Here is a 19,278-nt window from a genome sequence, read left to right on the forward strand (position 1 = left end):
TTACAAAATTTTAAGGTGTACAAACCCTGCTCGATCTTTGCCATTCTCTGTCAATAAGCCAGTTCTGACGTCACACGAGGGATATCATAGTCCAATATAAGTGGTTCCACTCCAATATTTCTTTTTCTCGCTGGGCATTGTTCTTGCTACAAGGACAAATTCGCGATTACAGAACCCTATAGTCTTTCAGTTGAGCTCAACTTAATATATTCCTTTAGCGTTCCTTTAACCATTTAAAGTGGCTTCAGTGCTAGTTTACAAAACCTTGTAAGGCCCAACCCACTAAGGAATGAACTGGATAGACTAAGTGATAAAACAGCTGTGAGAGCGGTTTGGCCAATCCTGTAAACTCCACCACACCACTACACCAAAAAATAGGAACAAGAATGTAAAGCTACAAACCATTTTATTGATTGGCAAAAAGAGGTACAACAAAAACACTGTTCGATATGCTTCAAGGAATGTAAACACCTAAATGTGATGCATGTGCTGTGTTACAACACTCGCTCTAACAATGCAGTTTTCTATGTCAAAACGAACCTTTATGCATAGATGCCCCAGACACAAAAACAATCACGGCATTAGTTTCATCATTTAGGCTATGACAACACTACAAGCATTCATTGCCAAGCTGTATCACAAACGGTGCTGCTACTATCGTGGCAAACAGCACTCAACAACCTGGATATAGGCTCGTGACACACAGATAGGTATAAAGGGTGCCACAAATATCGATCTTACCTACATTCATAATACAATCGAACCTCATTATAAAAAAAGCTGCACGTGACACAAAAAATGCATTCGTTATATCCGATAATCGTTGTAAGCATATATTCGTTACATGCTTATATCAGCAACAAACATTTTAGGTGTCTTTCGTTATATTCCATAATTTGTTATATCAAGGTTTAACTGAAACTGCTCGTTGACCCAGTTGGCAATTGCTGAAATACACTTGCCTTTTTAAAGAGGTCATATATTGACAAAGACACAAGCACCCTACATTCCCTTGCCAAGAACTCAAAGCACAACAGGGTGGGTGGTAATGCCACTCTTACAACTATTCTTAAACAGCTTGTGATGCTGCAATTAATTATAGTGTTTGGTGCAAACTATAGAATTCTCCCTTGTAGAATGCTTATAACTTTAATGCCGAGCTGCTTGAATTGACTTTTTTTCACTGATTTTGCAGGGCCATTCTATGGAACTAATGATGCTAGTAATAGGGAAGTTATAAAGCTTCCATACTAATGAACTATGATGGTAGCACCTGAGATCAACAATTTGAATAGTCTATATTCAAATAGGTGTCGGCATGAGTTTGGATGCCTTACATCATATATACGAATATAACGTAAATGCAACATATAATTCTGAAATGATCACAAAATGTTGTATGCTAAATAAAGCTATAGAGTGTCATATCGACTCAGCACAATGAGGAGTACAATCGGCATCAAATGCTTGCAGTATGACAGTTCCCCGAAAAAGCCTAATTTCAATGAAGCTTTGCTTTACACCAAGTGAAAGAGTACAACACTATGTTGGCGATGTATATTACCACTGGTAGGAAATCCGAGATCTGGCTATGTATTCAGGCTGAAGAAATATTCGCCGATTTCTCTGATCCCACACCCTGTCAACTTCCTGCGCCAACTACACCAAGCACTGAGTGGGACACCAATGAAGATGTACATGACGAGATTGGTTTTCTGTAATGTCACAAGCTATGCAGAACTATGAGAACCCCCTCACATTCCAAGAATTTTTTGTGAATTGCATTCTTGTTGAATGATGGCAGTTACTAGTTTACACATTATTATGCTTGTTAAGAGCACATAGGTGAGTGGACTTTTCCAAGCCTTAACAAAATGGCACAGTGAGCACGATGCTTGCCTTGACAGGTTTGCTACATCTATTCAATTATCAATGGTCAAATATTCGTGGTCTTACCAAGAGTCGGATATGACTCGATGGAAGTTCACAACATGCAAATAATCATACCCATTTACTACATGCCATTCAATATATACAGCATTTGTGGGTCACATTTAACCATCATCAGCCATATCACATTGTGATTCGTTCATGCCTTTATTGTTGGCAACACTTAAAATTCTCAATTGGAAACTACTACAACATTAGGCCACAGACTTTATTAGTTTCCTCAAAAAGCCAGCATGTGTCCAGGTTATGTCATAACACACACGGTGATGTCATAACACATGGTGTGGCAGGCCATGAACATGTTGACTATAAAGCTTTACTTATTTTCAGCTGTATGGGTGAACATTGTACTTAGCAATCGCAAAAAAAATGTTTTGTGGTGAATGACCAGCTCTAAACAGAGATAGGTGAAGGAATAACTGTTCAATAAACCAACGTACAACTAAAATGTGGCAACAGTGACTTTACAATGTCAGCGCTACAGTTGCTTGACACCTGTGTTAATCGTATTTCCCAACACATCATAAAGCTCTCTTGAGTGCATCAATATTGAGCTAAATGTACAATAATAGGCACTAATAGAATGATGCATCAGTTAAACAAAAATGCATATAAAAAGTTCATTTGCTACATACATCAAAACAATGCGTAACACAAAGTGTCACCCAGCACGGCACCACCTATATCCTGTTTGCCAATGCCATTCACTACGAATGTTAGGTGTAATGTTGGAAAAAGCTATGCAAGATTTCGTTGAAAAATGAGGTAATGTTTGTCGCTAGAGCAGGACTATACCAGCAGGATAGGTTAAATTAGGATAGAACATTTTTGCCTAAAGTTTTGAAGCAAGTCAAATTATTTGAAGATAAGAACTAGATGGCACCACTGGGATATTCTGCAGCACTCACTTAATGGCTCGCAACTTTTCACCAAAGAACATACATGTTCTCATTATGTTTACCTCTCTGGTACTAAGAAAAGTGTAGTCTTAAGTGTCAAAGCATACAAACAAAAATATTCTACGATCTGTAGACAGTGAGGTGAGAAAACTTTGCTGTGGAGATTAAAAAAAAAGTTAATTCTCTGAGCTTTACCAGAATAAGGCAACAAACGTAACTTTTTCTGAAGACGCCTTTTTTTTTAGTGTACACGTGTGCTTCTGTAACAGCTGAACCGACTGTTTCTGAGCTATGCACCAAAATGTGCAAAACATTTGAACCCTAACACTGAAAGATCTGCTCAACACAGTATCGAGAGCATGCAGCAAAGGTAATGAGCTAAAATACATCGAATCATATAACAGAAATAAAACATAGTCTGCTGCTATCAGGGGCGAAATAGTGCAAACATCTCACTTTCCAAAAATGTTCGCTTGTGCTCTCGTCATTGGCCGGTGCCATGCTTTCATCAGCGGTCGTCAGCAGGGCGAGGCAGGAGTGCAAATGAAACACTACCTACTCGGTGAACTAAAAGGCAAAGCGAACATTTGGAAAGCGAGATGCTCGCATGATCTCGCCCCAGGATGCGATATGAACAGAAAAAAGTGGTAAGTGATGGCTGTTGCACAGCAAAGATTTCACTTCTGAGCACTACTGAAAGTCTTAATGTTTCTGTATATATTATTTACCATAGGGTCAAACGTGACAGCAAGTTTTGAGCATTACGTCAATACCATTATTTGACAAGTACACTAATGTGCACTTACTAATAATCATACCGAAAGACAGAAACAGCAGAGAAGAAGAAACTTCAGTTAGTGATCAAGCTAGTTGGTCAAAATTCATAAACTACTTAAAAACCTCTGCTGTGTCTTTTTCTGTTTGCATGGTATATTATACTCGCAGATAAACTGCTTCCTGTCAATAATAAACACGTTAGTTGACAGAGAAATATTCTACTCAAAATTTCACTGCAATTTTTGAATGATCTCAAATTATACCCTTAATGGAACGTACCCAACCATCCCTGCGCAAGCTTTCTATTTTATAATTTATCCTTAGTGTGCATGTCTTCTATTTAGATTGTTTAGCATGAGCAGGAAAGCTCTGTGCTTTGTGGAGCAGGAATCAAGAAAAGGTGAGCATCAAACATGACCCTGGTGACATAAAACTAAAGGTCTTCAGGGGCATATTGTGAGCTACAGTGAGCTGTGAGCTAAGCTGTCACAAAAACATTGCACTGTGGTGCACAAAGTAGTGATGGCGATCAAATTCTCCTTATTTCAACACATCTACAGATGCTCCATTTTGAAGAGATGAGATGTGCCAACAGACACTTTGCGTGAGCGCACTAGTTGTGTGAGCTGGCATCCTCAGTGCCTAGATTTCCTGTATTAGGACCATGGTTTTGAGAAATGCTTGAGCAAGATTTTTCTGCTTTTAAACTCCTTATTTGGTGAGAGTTCCATCCCCACACCATCCCTTCCGCAATCCCCTACTCCCGCAACTCCGAGTCTGAACACAGATCCCACAGTAAAAAAAATTTCCCACTATAACGTTCGACACATCAAAAGTGTCACTCTTCTCTTGTGCCTCAGGTTTTAGTGTAACTTTTTCCACAATAACTCCACGCCAAATGGGTTAGCAATTAACTGTCATAAAATCAGATGCAGAACTTCAGTTCACATTACAGAGAACAAAGCAAGTTATATGAGCGCTAGTGCTGCAAATTCTGTGCCATGATATTCACAGTTTGCTATGCACCACAACATTTATACACTCTACTGTATTCATACTCAAATATTCTGGACCAGAAAGGTGACTGTGAAGCTCTATAATCAAAAAGCACCTTATAACAAATAAGGTGATAGTAAAAGCTGTTCTAAGGCTTCAATGAAGTACAAGCAAGTACAGCTTAAGTGACGTGCTGCCACATAGTACACTGCATTCCATCGCATTTTCTTTTCAGGCACAAGAATAATCTTGCAAAAGCGAGAGCTCAGACAAACAGCCGACTTTGACACACATTTCACAATGTGCTTGAACTCTAGGCATACTAGCACACATAGACAAAAACTGTAGAACTACTATTTGATTTCACACCGAAAAGAGAGTCCTACATGCCTGATATGCCTCTTCAGAACAATTCCAAGACAATTCGAGGTGCTCCCAATGACAGGTGAATCATTGAGGCACATCAATTCAAATGTGTGCCAGCAAAGGCACTTGCTTTGGTAAAGAAAGCATTCAGAAATCAACTATGGGCAATCTGAAGTGCTCTCAATGAAAAGTGAATTGTAGAAGCATGGTGATTGAAATGTGTGCTAGCAGAAGAATGACCTTTGGTAAAAATCGAGAGAGGTAGGTAGCGAGAGGTTTAACCAACAAGTGATTCTTCACGTTACCAACAGTCTCTTGCCACCAGCCCAGCACAAAAGTCAACACAAAGGCAACAGCAAATACAAGTCAGTGGGTCAACAAGGCGACATAAGGGATGTACAGCTGGCATTGCTCGGCATCAATGACAAAGATGATGAAAGTGGTTAAGGAACGTTCGGAATAAACATTTTGCTTAAATCCTATCCACTTATCAAACTGCAATGCTTGCAATTATGCAAGTAATGGATTTTGGATTTCAAGCAGAAGCTGGTGGAAGACCTGGCTGCAAAATGCCTCTCCACTAGCAAAACAAAACAAAAATATAAAGGATGTTCTATCACATTCCACACATAATGCAGGACTGCACAAGTAAGACATAGCACAGCATTGTACTACAAAGGAGTTTTTGATACACAAGGCACTATCACTGTGTGACTAACAGTCTTCTCAACATCACAAGGTGACTTAAAGACAGCATTATTATAACAGATCTAGAAAACATTGTACACTTTAATTATGAGAATGAACACACTGTACATGAAAAAGCTTACCTATGAAGTGAACAATTGAGAATCATTGCAATCCATGCAATGTACAAAAAAAGAACAGCTTAATTTTGATGTGCGCAGTATTTAACTGACCCATGTTATGAAGCATTGCGTGACACAAAATACTGCCCAATCCTTCAATAAAAGAATCTGCTACCCTGTCAAGCAACAAAGGACACATAGACACATTCAGTCAGTCTATGTAGCATAGCCTACCACACTCAACATCATCACACCTATGGTAGATGGTAAATAATTAGCTTTTAACAACTCAGTCAAACTAGTCCTTTCACACAAGTAGTGTTAAGCAGAGTATACTTTACATTCACACTGGACAAAAACACACAAGAACAGCATGTATTGATTCAACATGCATGGACATTGGGAAGCCTCAGCCCAAAGTCAATGACATTTTGACAAAGCTTGTCTTCATCTCGACCAAGGCTTTTGTGTTATGTAGTTGGTTCCAGGCTGAAGCTTTACTTGTGCATCCACTTTTAATCACTTTCCATCCTCCTGCATCTATTTTGCCTCAATAAGAACAACATGTTTTCATACAAAGCAACCCAGGATACTAACTGACAATAGACATCTTACTGCTTCAAACCAGGGAAGCAAGCGGATGAAAGCATATAACAAAAAATACAAGATAACACAAATAGACTATGCTAAAAAGTGGACCCATTAACAGCAAGCCACTTCACGCTCGCCAGTGCATGCACAAACTTGTCTTTTTATAAGGTTCGAAGAAATATTGAGTTGGCATGCCTGTCAAAATTATTAAGGCCCACGCTATCGTTAAGCAATACAGGAACTGCAACAGCAGTTCTGTAGCCATTTATTTCAAAGACATCTGCGCCTTGTTTTCCTTTGTAGCCTTTCTGTCTAGATTTTCCAACTGCTTGCTGAACAAACCAAGCCCCTGCTGTTAGTAAGCACTTCAAGCTATTGCATCGCACTATGTTGCATAATTTTTGTGCTGTTCTTTCTCCCTTAGAAATGAACCAACTCACTTTAGATATTTTACTGATGCTGTAACACGCTATCTTAGAGAAACACATTAAAACAAGAACAAAAACATAACTAAAGGGAGTAAAAAGACTGTGCTTCTCATTCCCTTTTTTCCAGTCTTCATCCTTGCTGTTCCTGCTTGAAGATGAACATCAACCAAATGTCCAAATCACAATTCCACTGTAACGAGTTAATCACACGATTTCAGAACCATAAATATGCCCCATAACCAATCCTTCACATAAATTTTTAGATTTAGTCGTGTATGATTATGACACAGACTGGGTACTTGATAAAAGGAACAGAACTTCATTGGAATCAGTCACCTCAGCCCCAAATGGTTACAGTACAGAAAAGAAAAATGCTGTGGTCATGGGCATGAAACAAACGAAACAAAACATACATAGGAATTGCTGTGCACACACATTTGGTTCAACATTCCAGCCACATTAAAAAGCTTGTTAAAAAGACTAAAGTCTTTCTTGCTTAAGTAACCTAAGTGCACCTTGTGCTTCAGTTTGAAGTAGGTAGCTTCATAATGTTCTTGTAGGTCATGAAAGTTGGAGGAAGTCTGGAGACAAACCTTGAACCTGATTTGCAGGGCTTTCTCAATCAAAAAAAAAAAAATCACCAGTCTTGAACCGTGAAGCATGAGAGTGCTGATCACCAGACTCTTTAATGCTCTCTTTTTATCAGAGATAAACTTTCACAGCAATGTTATCAATCGGATTACAGCACAACTCCATGTTGAAGATGCTTTTCCATATATACATGATAGAAGACTCTTCTGTATGTACGACGTTCCAAGATGAATCATAGGAAAATTTTGGAAAAGCTGCCACATAATGTTCACTGCTGAGTTAGGCTTCTGATCACATCTCAAGGCTTGCTTCATGAAACGTCCAAGCACTTGTTAAAACATATAGACATTATAATGCAAACACGCCTAGTCATTCATGAATGTATATTCTGAAATATATAGTCTGTGTCAACACACACTGTAATGAAGCTATGAAATTGAGCTAATGCAGTGCCACAATATCACGGCAAGGCCGACCTAGAAGTCATCAGGGCATTGTCCGTGAGCATCCAAAGAAACTAGCTGTATTGCTTAGAAGAAACTTGCAAATCAGAGCAGCTAGTCAATCAAAATCTCTAGGAGAGGCTAATAGTCATCAAATGCGTCAGTTTAATCTATGAAAAGTACGCCGCAAAACTCGAGAACCAGTAAGTGACAGGCATTTGAACTGTGGCTGAAATTAATCATTCTTGGGGGCTTCCAACCTTCCTTCAACATAGCACATCAGTGAATGTAAAACGTAGCCCTTGAGCTTAACTGATGTCCGCATGAACACAGACGAATCAATTATGAGGATTTATTTTTAAGGATTTCTGCAGTTCACATGCGTGCAAGTAGCTTAGAATGTTGCCAATTCTTTCAGCGATGATCTCTATGACAGGTTGAGTACCAGTAAGAGATACATAATAAGGCTGCATGAGGAATAGCAGTTGTTGAGATGAAACATCAGCAGAATGAGTGAAAGTCCAGCTAGCATCCTTTTAAGAAAAACTTCAGTAAACTGAACTGCTCATGAAGCAAGTTTCCCAGGACCTTTCATGCTCTTCAAAGGAAGACCTTTGCTGCTTTTTCTTTTTGCTTTTTTTCATATGGGAGTCACTGGAAGACTTGATCGAATACCTTGCCACTAGCCAGGTGCTAGCAGTGCATGTCTCGTGCAGTGCTGAACAGAAAACACCTCAAACACACCCCTCGAAACATTGACTTATATTACAATCTGTATTTATAGATCTTAATATAGCTTCTGCAACAGCTGAGTATGCTTTTAAAAGCGGCAGTCTATGAGATAATCAACAAGCACATCACGCCATTGTCGTTTCAACAAAAAAAGAACATACATACAGAAGTAGAACAGTCTGTTGTCCATTAGGGACAAGGCCATCTGCAATAAGTAGACTGGGATGCCCGTACACGCGCGACATGGATGACCAAACCAGTCTCACTGGATGTCATGAAGGTGCAGGACTCAGAGCCCGGATGTCTGATACAAGCCATCGTAAGACATGTCCTCCTTAGGCATCCTGTGGGCTTGATCCACCGAGGGAGGTTTGGCAAGTTGAGCTGCTTGTGGCTTCATCACAAATAGGTTCATACTGGAACTAAAGGAAACAAAAAGGAAGAACAGTGAATCATCTGCTTCTATTTCAGTGATGGTCTCTCGATTTAGAGACACAACTCGTTTTTTTTTCATCAGTGCCAAAAACAAGACGAAATTAGTTTTAAGAAAATGGCTGCTGATACATGCAATAAGCATCGCCCGCAAGTGAAGAGTGGCTTCATCACAAATAAGGGTGCAGAAGCATGCACTAAGAAATTGCAATGCATTCCAAGGCATAAGTAAAATCTTGCTATCACACAGTTTAGGAAGGCTGAATTTCCTTCGTTATATCTATCAGTTCTTTATAATGGCTGTCCCTCAGTTCTGACTTTGGCCTCAGGAAAGTGGCAGAGTTGTTTGAAAGGCACGTGCACAGTAGCGGAAAAATGTGCGTGCACACTAGCAGAAAAACGTGCGCGGCATGTCGCCGGTGATAAAATGCAGCTGCGGCAGGGCGACCACACCAACTGGCGGCGCGCTGCTATGGCAGTCACGTGACAGCTCCCGTTCGGGAGCTAACGAGAGCAGATGATAGTCTAAAACGAGTCTCCGGCTGACACAGGACGCGACTATGAAACGAGCGGTCGGGTGGGTCTGCATGAAACCGGTCTCCCGCGTGCATTTCGCGGAAGAGGCCAGCACGGCATGGCACGCGTCTTGCCGGCGGCGGTGGGCAGCGCACGTTTTTCTGCTAGTGTGTACGCGCCTTTAGTGACCAATAGATAAGCCAATGCAAAAGCCCACTGTGCACCGTCGAAGGAATGTGAGAAATTGCTTTCTGCCACGTAATTGTAAGCGAGAAGACTACATTCCCAAGCGCCGCTGTCCATGTTGCCATTTTTACCATCGTAAAGCGCACACAAACAGCAACTTAACAGGTCTTACTGCGTTCTGTGAGCTGATGGAGTGCTGCTAACGAAGTGCTGAAAGCCTCTGGTTTCTTACAATGCTCACTGTTGTATCCGAGAGAATGCTCAACGAAACAAAAAAATTTCACGAATGGTTACGATACTCCCCAATACGAAATTTGAGTGCAGCTCTATATGTGTTTTCATTTCGCGATATGTTGGGTGGTAATGACAATCCATCTTGTGCCGCACGTTGTAAACGAAGCGAACTGCGGCGCAACTGCCTCACTAATCTGGAGATCTAGAGAGCCAGCGTGTGGGGCCAGCTCATGGGTGACACGTGAGCACGATTCACAGCAGCTGCCGACAAGAACTTCCAGCCCAGACGACACGTGCTACTCTGGCGCCATCTCATTCATTATCGCCGCATTACACTCTTCTCGCGCTTTCGCCATACCCTCCTCCGCTTTCCGCCTCATGGTTCCGCTGCACCCTCTCCTCTCCCCTCTCCTCCTCACGTCTTTTCCCCTCTCACCACTTTTTTTCATCCCATGCTGCAGTATGCGTTTTCTCTCATCTTTTACTGTGCTCATTCGCTCGGTTGCACTGGGAACGCTGACGCTCGCGGTAGGAACGGGCACCTAAGAGCTGCACTGTAAAACATTTCTTTATGCAGGTGTGTTACATGGAATCAGAGGCTTGCAGGCGGTAGGAACGGGCACCTAAGAGCTGTGCTGTAAAACATTTCTCTATGCAGGCATCTACTCCTGAGTGTTACATGGAATCAGAGGCTTGCAGCATTTCGCCTACGCTCATGTACAGGGATGAGCATTCTACAAAATCGGAGACGACCCATTTCATTTTCCATTCTTATTACTTGTTGTGCCTGGTCCTTGACCTCGACAATAATGACAGCATGACTTGACTAAGCAGGAAAAGAATGAAAAAATTAAATGAAGCATTATAAAATGTGGTGACATGACACAGAAAACGCCTTCACTGTGCATGTGAAGCAGCTTCTCATGGCTGTAGTTAAAGTTCAATACAAAGTTGCCGCTTTCACATATGTATAAATCTAGATTACCGAGTAGTCGGTTCACATTACTGCACTAAATACAGTCGAACTCGGTTATAATGAATAAGTTTATGCGCAAAATACAATTTGCTACAACAGGTAATTCAATATACACAGACTCGCCTACATGATATAAAACAAGCTTTTATGACTCATTAATTATACCCTCAAGCCTTGCTTTAACGAGGATGAAGGGGAGTCTGAAATTACTTTGCTATATCTATAACTTCTTTACTAAATTTGTTTTTAATGCAATATATGCCCAACGGGGGGCACAACTGTAAACATGCAATAAAAAATGAAAGAGACAGCTTCATCGTGCACCGAACTGCTACGCGGCCATGTATGGAAGAAAATTTTATTAAAACAACAGCAAAAGAATCTTTGGCATATTTGGTGCGGAACTTGGCACCTGACACAAGAGCTTTTATGGTATCCGGCTTCTGTACCAATGTGATGGTCTTTCACTTTCCACTTGGGTAACACACATTGTCATGAAACCGGTGAAAAGAAAATGCAGTGGAACAGAACATTTAGCATGTTGGGAGGTGAACGAAGTACGTCATGGTCGAGCAGCAGATGGTACACAACATGGTGTGTGCCCACAACTATGCAGCTGATCCACCGCTCTCATGTGGCCCCACTGTGTGAGTGAGGAGGTTGGGCACACAACCCAAAAAACAACAAGCTATCCTCCATGCAGCCAGTGAACTTCACCGTGCTGGCTTGGCTTTGCCAGCTAGTGGCCTACAAGATTGCACCGGCGCTGATGCAATCTTGGAGGCAATGCCTAGCTGCCCTAGTCTGTGCAGTAAGAGAGGAGTGGATGCACTGGTCTTTCTCAGTGCTGGGCGTAGTCGCCCACAAGCAGTGATTCGTTGTCAGTATCGCACTTCTCTGCAGCACACCACGCAGGCTGGCACAGCTAGGCTTGGCCTCCAAGGTTGCACTGGTGCAATCTCAAAGGCCACACTTAGCTTTACCAGCTGGTGCGGTGCGAGTGAACTACAATGGCAATGGTGAGCCTCTGCTTGCTCTGCTTATGGCTAGGTGCAAAGGTGAGAAAGACTAGTGTTGCTTGGCATTGTATTCGACACGGAAATATCAAACTGTCGCACAGGACGAGTGCTGAACTCCGCAAGAAAGCAATATACTGGGTGAGCAACGGCCGGGAATTTTTCAGTTTCCGAGATGAATCTAGTTGTTATATCCATTATTTCATTATATCCTGTTTCATTATAAGAAGGTTCAAGTGTAAGTGTATACAGATTCATTATCTTCAGTGAAGTGAGGAAGAAATGAATTTTTTCAAAACAACAAAAAGTATGCGTAATGGGTGCTAACTCTAAGCTGAGCCTTGAAGTCTTGCTGAGTGTCACTAAGAATGGCTACTTGATAGGATCTCACTTTGCTATGCTTATAATATGCTTCCCAGCATTCTCACTGGTATATGCTAAAAAAATAGCTGTGAAATAACTGCCTTGAGCCCTTTGTTCATGGCATGCAAGCGGCGTTATGATGTTAGCACCAGAAAGACGCCCAGAGTTTGATATATTGAATGTACTGGTGCTTTATGAGTGAGCCATCTATTATGAGTATCGGTCAGTAAGTTTCACATGTTGTTCAATATGCAGAATAAGTCATTATACCTGGCTTCATTATATTCAGGTCCTTGGCGATTCCATGAACTTATAGTGCTGTTACTCCAAAATATGGCCTGGGAATTACTGTCATGCTGGAGCAAATTGCTGTATGTCAATCCTATATAAAGCTACTTTGGCATAGTTTCACCTCATGTGTGAATCCATAACAGCGATATACTGCACTAAGCAGTTGGCAACACTCGCACATTCTACTTAGTATCCCCTGCAGTAAACATTTGCAGCAGTGTGCAAATGACATGTGCATCATCGTCTTGCTGAAATTAGCCTTTGTACATAGATATCACAGCGCACCTGATACAGAGGTGCTCTGCTCAAAACACAGGAGAGTTGGATGGTGCAAGCCCGTGCTAACTGTACACAGTGAATCATGACCAGAGAGTAATCATGCAGCAGCGTTATCTTCTTTGTGTTGATCTTCCAAAACTGTCACTGTTCCTCTCAGGCAAAGCAATAAACAGAAAATGCAACAAACATATATCTCCAGCCCCAACAAGCCATTTCTCAAATCAGCATGCAGCTTTCATAGCCTAATTTTGTGAATACAAAGAATCAAAAGTCACAGGGAAGTTTTTATTGTGATTATTGCACAGGATTACTTTACAAAGTTAATAGCATCACACAGTTCTGACAACAGTGACACCGTAAAAGCAGATAAGAACTGCTCATAGAAACTACCGTGTTTATTAGAATATAAGACGAGGCTATTTCCATGAATCTTTAGCCTCAAAATCACCCCCCACCTTATACGCGAATTTTGCCTTTAGGTGTGGCTTCAAGGCAGTGCGACTTTCACCTTAGAGTGTGGCTTCACGGCAGCGCACGCTACAATGCCGTGAAGTCACACTATAAGGCGATATTTGCGCTGCCGTGAAGCAACACCTAAAGGCAAAAATTCACATTCAACTTGCACTCCATGTGTTAGGGCTCCCTTCCCTCATATTTCGTGGTCACCATTTTGCGTTTTGGCTGTGTTAGTACAGTAATTCGGGCAATCCCTGCTAAGTCTAAATAATCCGTTGGCTACTCTATATCGCCTTATATTAGTGTGCATACTTAAGTTTTTTTTCTTGGGTCCTCCAGCAGGCACCCTTGCCTTATAATCGTGACCGTCCTTATAATCGAATAAATACGGTACTATCATACCATGTTGCTTTAAGAAGGATGTATGTGCTACAAATCAATGCAGTCTCACATGCTCCTCCATATCAGAACTACTATTACAGAGTTCTCCTTTATGCACGACAATGTGTGGGTTATTTACTGCACTGCGCACTTCAAACATCTAGACACCTGACATCATTCCAAAGGGCTGAAGGTTATGAGGACTCAAAATCAGGACTTAGCACAGCCCTGACGTATTTGCACTATCTTGGACAACTGAAACATGACAAGTATCGACAGCAGGGAGCGTTGGTAAGGCTGCAGTCTCGAAGCTGCAGATTTAAAGACGAGACATCTGAAAGGTGACAGAGAAAGATGAGTGCAGACATGCAACTGGCTTTTATTAAAGCAAGCCTCACAAATAATATAGACTACTAGCTCCTCTTTCTTAGGCCGAGCTAATAAAGTTCGCGAACAAGAAAATCTTCACATTAAAAGTAAAAGAGCGAACATCATGAGAGTTATAGAACGCATGGTAATGTCTCCAACCATTAAAGGGAGATTTACTAAACATGACGTTCCAGTCTAACTTAACTCTTTCCTCAGGGCCTAAACATCAGACAGGGGCGGAGTATAGCGTACAAGTGCCCTTCTGGCACGAAGTCCCTCATGATGGAGCCAAGCAGCTAAAGCTCCATGATTAATAAATTCCCCTTTTTAATGCGAAGCAGTCTTTGCCTACCTTCGCACACTTTGCGAGACCTTCTTTTCGGTGCTGTCTTGCTTCATAGTACCAGAGGGGGCCGCGAGAGGAGCCACCTGTCACGGAGCACACGATGTGTCTACTTGAGAGAACAGGACGAAGCGGCAAGCAAGAAGCATCGTGACAGACTGTGGTACGACACGACGGAGGGCGTAGAGCAAGAGCGTCGACTTGAACAAAGGCACGAGGCGGAGCGTCGATGAGCGGCTGTGCTGGCACAAAAAGCGCGAAGCAGAGTTTGCGGAAAAGCGTCAAGCTGAGATTCAACGAGTGGCTGCGCTAACACGAGAAGGACACAAGCCGAAGTGATGGAAAAGCGTCAAGTGGACAGTTAACAAGGGGCCACACTACCACGAGAAGAACACAAAGCAGAGTCCGTACAAAAGCGTCAAGTTGAGCATGAATGAATGACTGCACTTGCAAAAGAAGAGCTTCAAGCAGAGTAGGCCAAAAAATGTTGCATTTCACAAAAGCAAACTTCCTCAATACCATAGTAGTCTGAAATGCACACAATCTGCCTTGTGGACTGAAAAACGGCAGTCAATATGGAGTGCAACTGTACTTATGCTCAAAATGTGCTAAACTCAAGCTGTGAAATTTTTACACTTTGGTGCAAAAAAAAGTGTGAAAGCTCCACAAGAAAAGATAAAGTGGCAGATGAGATAGGAGACATGTAGATGAGTTTGCCCTATGCAAAGTTGGCATAGTAAGTCAGTTGCTGTCAGACTGGAAAAACATACAGTGCCATTACAGCCACTGCGTAAACAAGAGGCTGAGCGAAAATGAGCAGCAGTGATTAACTGCGTCCTACTAGCATTTAGCCACACACTGGCTCAATGAGGGAGCCAACCAGCTTTCGAGCATATGACAGCTGTTTTTAAGGAAAGAAAATAAATTAATCACAAATCTACAACGAATTGCGTACAAACTTCAAGATACATGTATCAGCAAGCCATGCATATTAATATCAGAACAAAAATTATTCCATCAGATGTCGCACAACCAAGAACTATCATGATATTTCCCATTTTACTTTGTACATTTCTTTCCGTTAAAACTTAGTCCAAGTAGGAAGGGCTAGTAGCAAAATATATTTTGTGGCATATCGCCATAATAAAATCAGCTACGTCTCTGCACTCATGTGTTTTCTGTCATCCCTCACATTACCCAAATTCAACAGCACATAACAATGTGTACGACTCGGTTATTTCCTACTTTGTTAATGAACTTCTAGCGTGCAGGCAAAAAAAATAAAAAACTGTCGCGGAAGGTGTGAAACAAATGTAAGCGCTGTGCAGTTTAACCATGCAGTTTTCAAGAATGAAAAGTTAATGGCAATGCATAAAGGAGTCCCCTTCTTAAAAGTAATAACTCAGGAGTGCATTCACAATCAACACCCACTTTTCAGTCACCAACAATTGCGCAGGCTCAAAACTAAGTGTGCCAGATCATGCCAGAATCATACGAAGTTAACTGAAATCCATTTTGCATTCCATTTGCTCAGGTGCATGCTACGATGCATGTAAAAGTTGTGCATCGATGTGGAAACAAGACTGTAGTTGCATAGTGTTTATTGCATGCATGGGGTTGTTTTCGGAGTCTGCACTGTGACTCCGTGAAAATTTCAAAGTACAATATTTTCCCCAACAGTATATTCTCTTTCTTCGAAAACAAGATTATGTACCTTATGCTGCTTTTGCTTCTTTAACAATTATATACAAGTTTTAAATGTCACCCTGCCATTGAAATATTTTTTAAATTTAGAAATATGACTTTTAATAATATTACACTTTTAATTTGCTTGGACATGACACATCTATTTCAAAGATTTCCTTGTAAATCACGTCCACATTTCCCCCACATTTGTGATGACCTGTACATCTCCAAGGTTTATTATCGTCAATAGTATTCCAATTCTCTTCAATCTTTGTCAAAAATATAAAGTCTGTATTTTACACTAAGGTAATGAACTCTGTATCTACAATTGCATATTTTTAAAACAAATAAAAAATTTGCAACGTGGTACATTATCGTCCTATAACTTTTACCCAAGCTAATCTAGGAGTTCCATTTTTGCTTTGTTAGCACACACAGCAAATTCCAGATTGTCGTATTATGACAACTCATATTTCAAACCATTCACAAATAGACTCATGGGCCACCCCCAAATTTGAAATGCGAAAGTTTCAATACCCTACTATCTACATTACAAACAAGGAATGTATACGTATATTTATAAATAACAGTAGAAATAAAAGTGTATAGAGCACATCAAAATGCACAGGAAATGCATGTTTTATCAATTTATTATCACGAATAAGAAAGCTAATTTTAAGAACAGTATTGTCTTCCAAAGAATTACCAACATGAGATTCGTGCCTCATGGTTTTTGTATTTTATTGCAATAAATAGTTGCCGATGCACCATTTATTGTATATGCCCTCTATCTTTTAAACACGGAATAAACAATCAGCTACAACTTATTGTATTGCAACAACCTCAAAATGCACACAAATGCACTGCTCCCTTGGGCTAGAAGCGGGACCTGTTCTATATCTGCCACAGAGATCAGAGGTGGCAGTCATGTGGAGTCACAAACCACTAATGTGTGAATCGGTCAGCCAGGTGCAATAGTAACAAGACACTCCATGACTCTACAACTTTGGGGGTAGAGACACTACTACTTTGTCCATTCTTCCTTCCTTCGATGTACATTTCTCTGCATTCAACAAGTGGGCACCGAGCAGTGTGGTGCCTCCCTCGGGCACTTTTCTTCTAGCTGGGCAGCATCCATATGAACCAGTCCACAGTATGGCATGCTGCGGTGTGGTGTGCCCTTGCAAATCTGCACTACGCCCATTTTAAGACTGTGGCTAGTATCATCTCCAACCAATCTGCTTTGCCGGTAGCCATTTCATGCTTACATCTACTCTCGATTACGGGAGAGCCAGCAATATATTTCTCATCGTTCCCATCTATAGAGCATGCTAGGTGTGCCACCAGGCAAGCTAATCCAGGTTTAATTAAAGATCCCCTCTATCTCTCTCACACACAAGTATGAAGCCTGGTCCTTTGTCACCCCTTCTCTGGGAGCGCGCAGTGTTCCTTTAATCTTCTCTTCCCTATTCCACCTAGTGCCTGTGCTCTACCTCTCCAACTACACGCAGTCCAGGGAAAGCCATGGGTCATGTCAACTAACCAGAACACAGTTCCAGAGAAAGCGCTCCTCCATTGTCTCCCTCTGATCAATCCTTCACGAGAAGCCAACTCAATGGAAGCCTCAAAGAAAAATTTTTGGTGTGTAACGGGCTAGCCCTTCTCCTTTCTCCTCTGGTACAAGTAGCCACCTCTTGTTATTGATTGGCTGACACCGAGCTCTGCTTCACTGCACGAAGTTGGCGAGATGGGCGTATAACGCCCTCAGCTTATGGCGACACTGTCTCACTGCGGCTGGTGACTACTGACCGATCAGAGCGTGGTCGGTTAGTGATAGCGTGCAACCACCACCTTAGATTTCTACAATTAAGGAGGCCTGCATCAAGCCCGAATTCACGCTGCAATTGAAGCGCGTTTTGAGTTGGCCACGTCGACACACAATGCAATTAGCAATGCTTGAAACTGAGCTAGTTGGTGAAGTTCTTGCGGTTCTTGTGCAAGCATAGTGACACAAGAACAGTTAGACGAACCCGAAGAAACAAGGCTGTACAAGTTACGCACTTCTACAGTCCTCTTTCATGTTTATAACCCTGTTCTTCATCTTGACTAAAAGAAAATAATATTCATAGCTAGATTGATAGATTATGTGTCTACTATCATTTCCTGCATGACTTTGTTGTGTAAAAATGTGACATCAAAATCCTGCTGCTGCTCCTCAATTTGAAATGCCTGCACCAAAACAGATGAGTTGACGTAGTCCCCACGTGACCTACCTCATTGGTGCTCTCTGTGAATCTGTCAGTGCTGATGTCACATGAGAAATACCATAGCTCAAAATTGATAGTGCCACTCCGATTTTCTTCCTTTTCTCGCTTACGAAACCTCTGTTGTCACTACAATAAATGACGAATTTGTTATTGCAGAACCTTGATCTCTCAATCTAGCTCAACCTAATTTTCTTTTCTTTAGCGTTCTTTTACTCCTGGTGCAAAATAGTCACTGTAATTTTTCACCAATTAGTAATTGCATTTCTGAGGCAGTTAGGCCACATGCAATGATCAGTGAGTCAGTATCTATGCTTAAGCTGGAAAAAAAAGAAAAAAAAGAAAAGATTTCTGTGCAAGTAAGCTCCCCTTTAGGTCTAGCAGGCAGCCAAAAGACAGATAGCCCACCCTTATTCCATTCATGCGCCTTACTTCAACAAACCAAATGGTCAATTCAAAAACCATTTTTAGTAAGTTATTAAATGAAAACCACATGCTTAAAAGAAACTAACACTCACCTTCCCTTAGAGATTAAAGACACAGCATTAAATAAGTGTCAATAATATTCTTCAAGAAAATTTAACTACTGTCTTACTGTTTGCAAAAAAAGAAAACCATATACTAGCAGCCCTTGTACCACACTGTCTGGGATTTTTCTCACTGAAACATGTTCTCATGTGTCTTCACTGTCCCTCAGCCCTAATCACTATACCCTTGTAGTATACTGCTTATTTTTGGAAGGCATACTACCATCATTATAATCATGAGCCTAGTTTAGGTCTACAGTAAGGTGAAGGCTTCTCCCTGAAATCTCCAATTACCCCCATTTTGCATCAGTTGATTTCATCCTATGCCTGCAAATTTTCTCATTTCATCATACAAACTAAGCCTCTGGCATCCACGA

General features: G+C 41.3%; 1 protein-coding gene across 3 annotated transcripts in view; it reads right to left on the minus strand.

Moving 5' to 3' along the window:
• Positions 1-389: 389 nt before the first annotated feature.
• LOC119464450 (uncharacterized) overlaps positions 390-19,278 on the minus strand; it is a 37,522-nt gene continuing 18,633 nt past the window's right edge. For 2 of the 3 annotated variants that reach the window (XM_037725431.2, XM_037725429.2), the window contains 2 exons: positions 14,434-14,510; positions 390-9,004 (listed from right to left, as the gene is read on the minus strand). In XM_037725431.2, the coding sequence (XP_037581359.1) occupies positions 8,872-9,004; positions 14,434-14,510 (210 nt within the window). In that variant the 3' untranslated portion in view covers positions 390-8,871. The remainder of the gene's footprint in view (positions 9,005-14,433; positions 14,511-19,278) is intronic. The other variant, XM_037725433.2, reaches the window with a different exon arrangement.

This window comes from Dermacentor silvarum, chromosome 9 (genome assembly GCF_013339745.2).
Source record: "Dermacentor silvarum isolate Dsil-2018 chromosome 9, BIME_Dsil_1.4, whole genome shotgun sequence".
NCBI lineage: Eukaryota > Metazoa > Arthropoda > Arachnida > Ixodida > Ixodidae > Dermacentor > Dermacentor silvarum.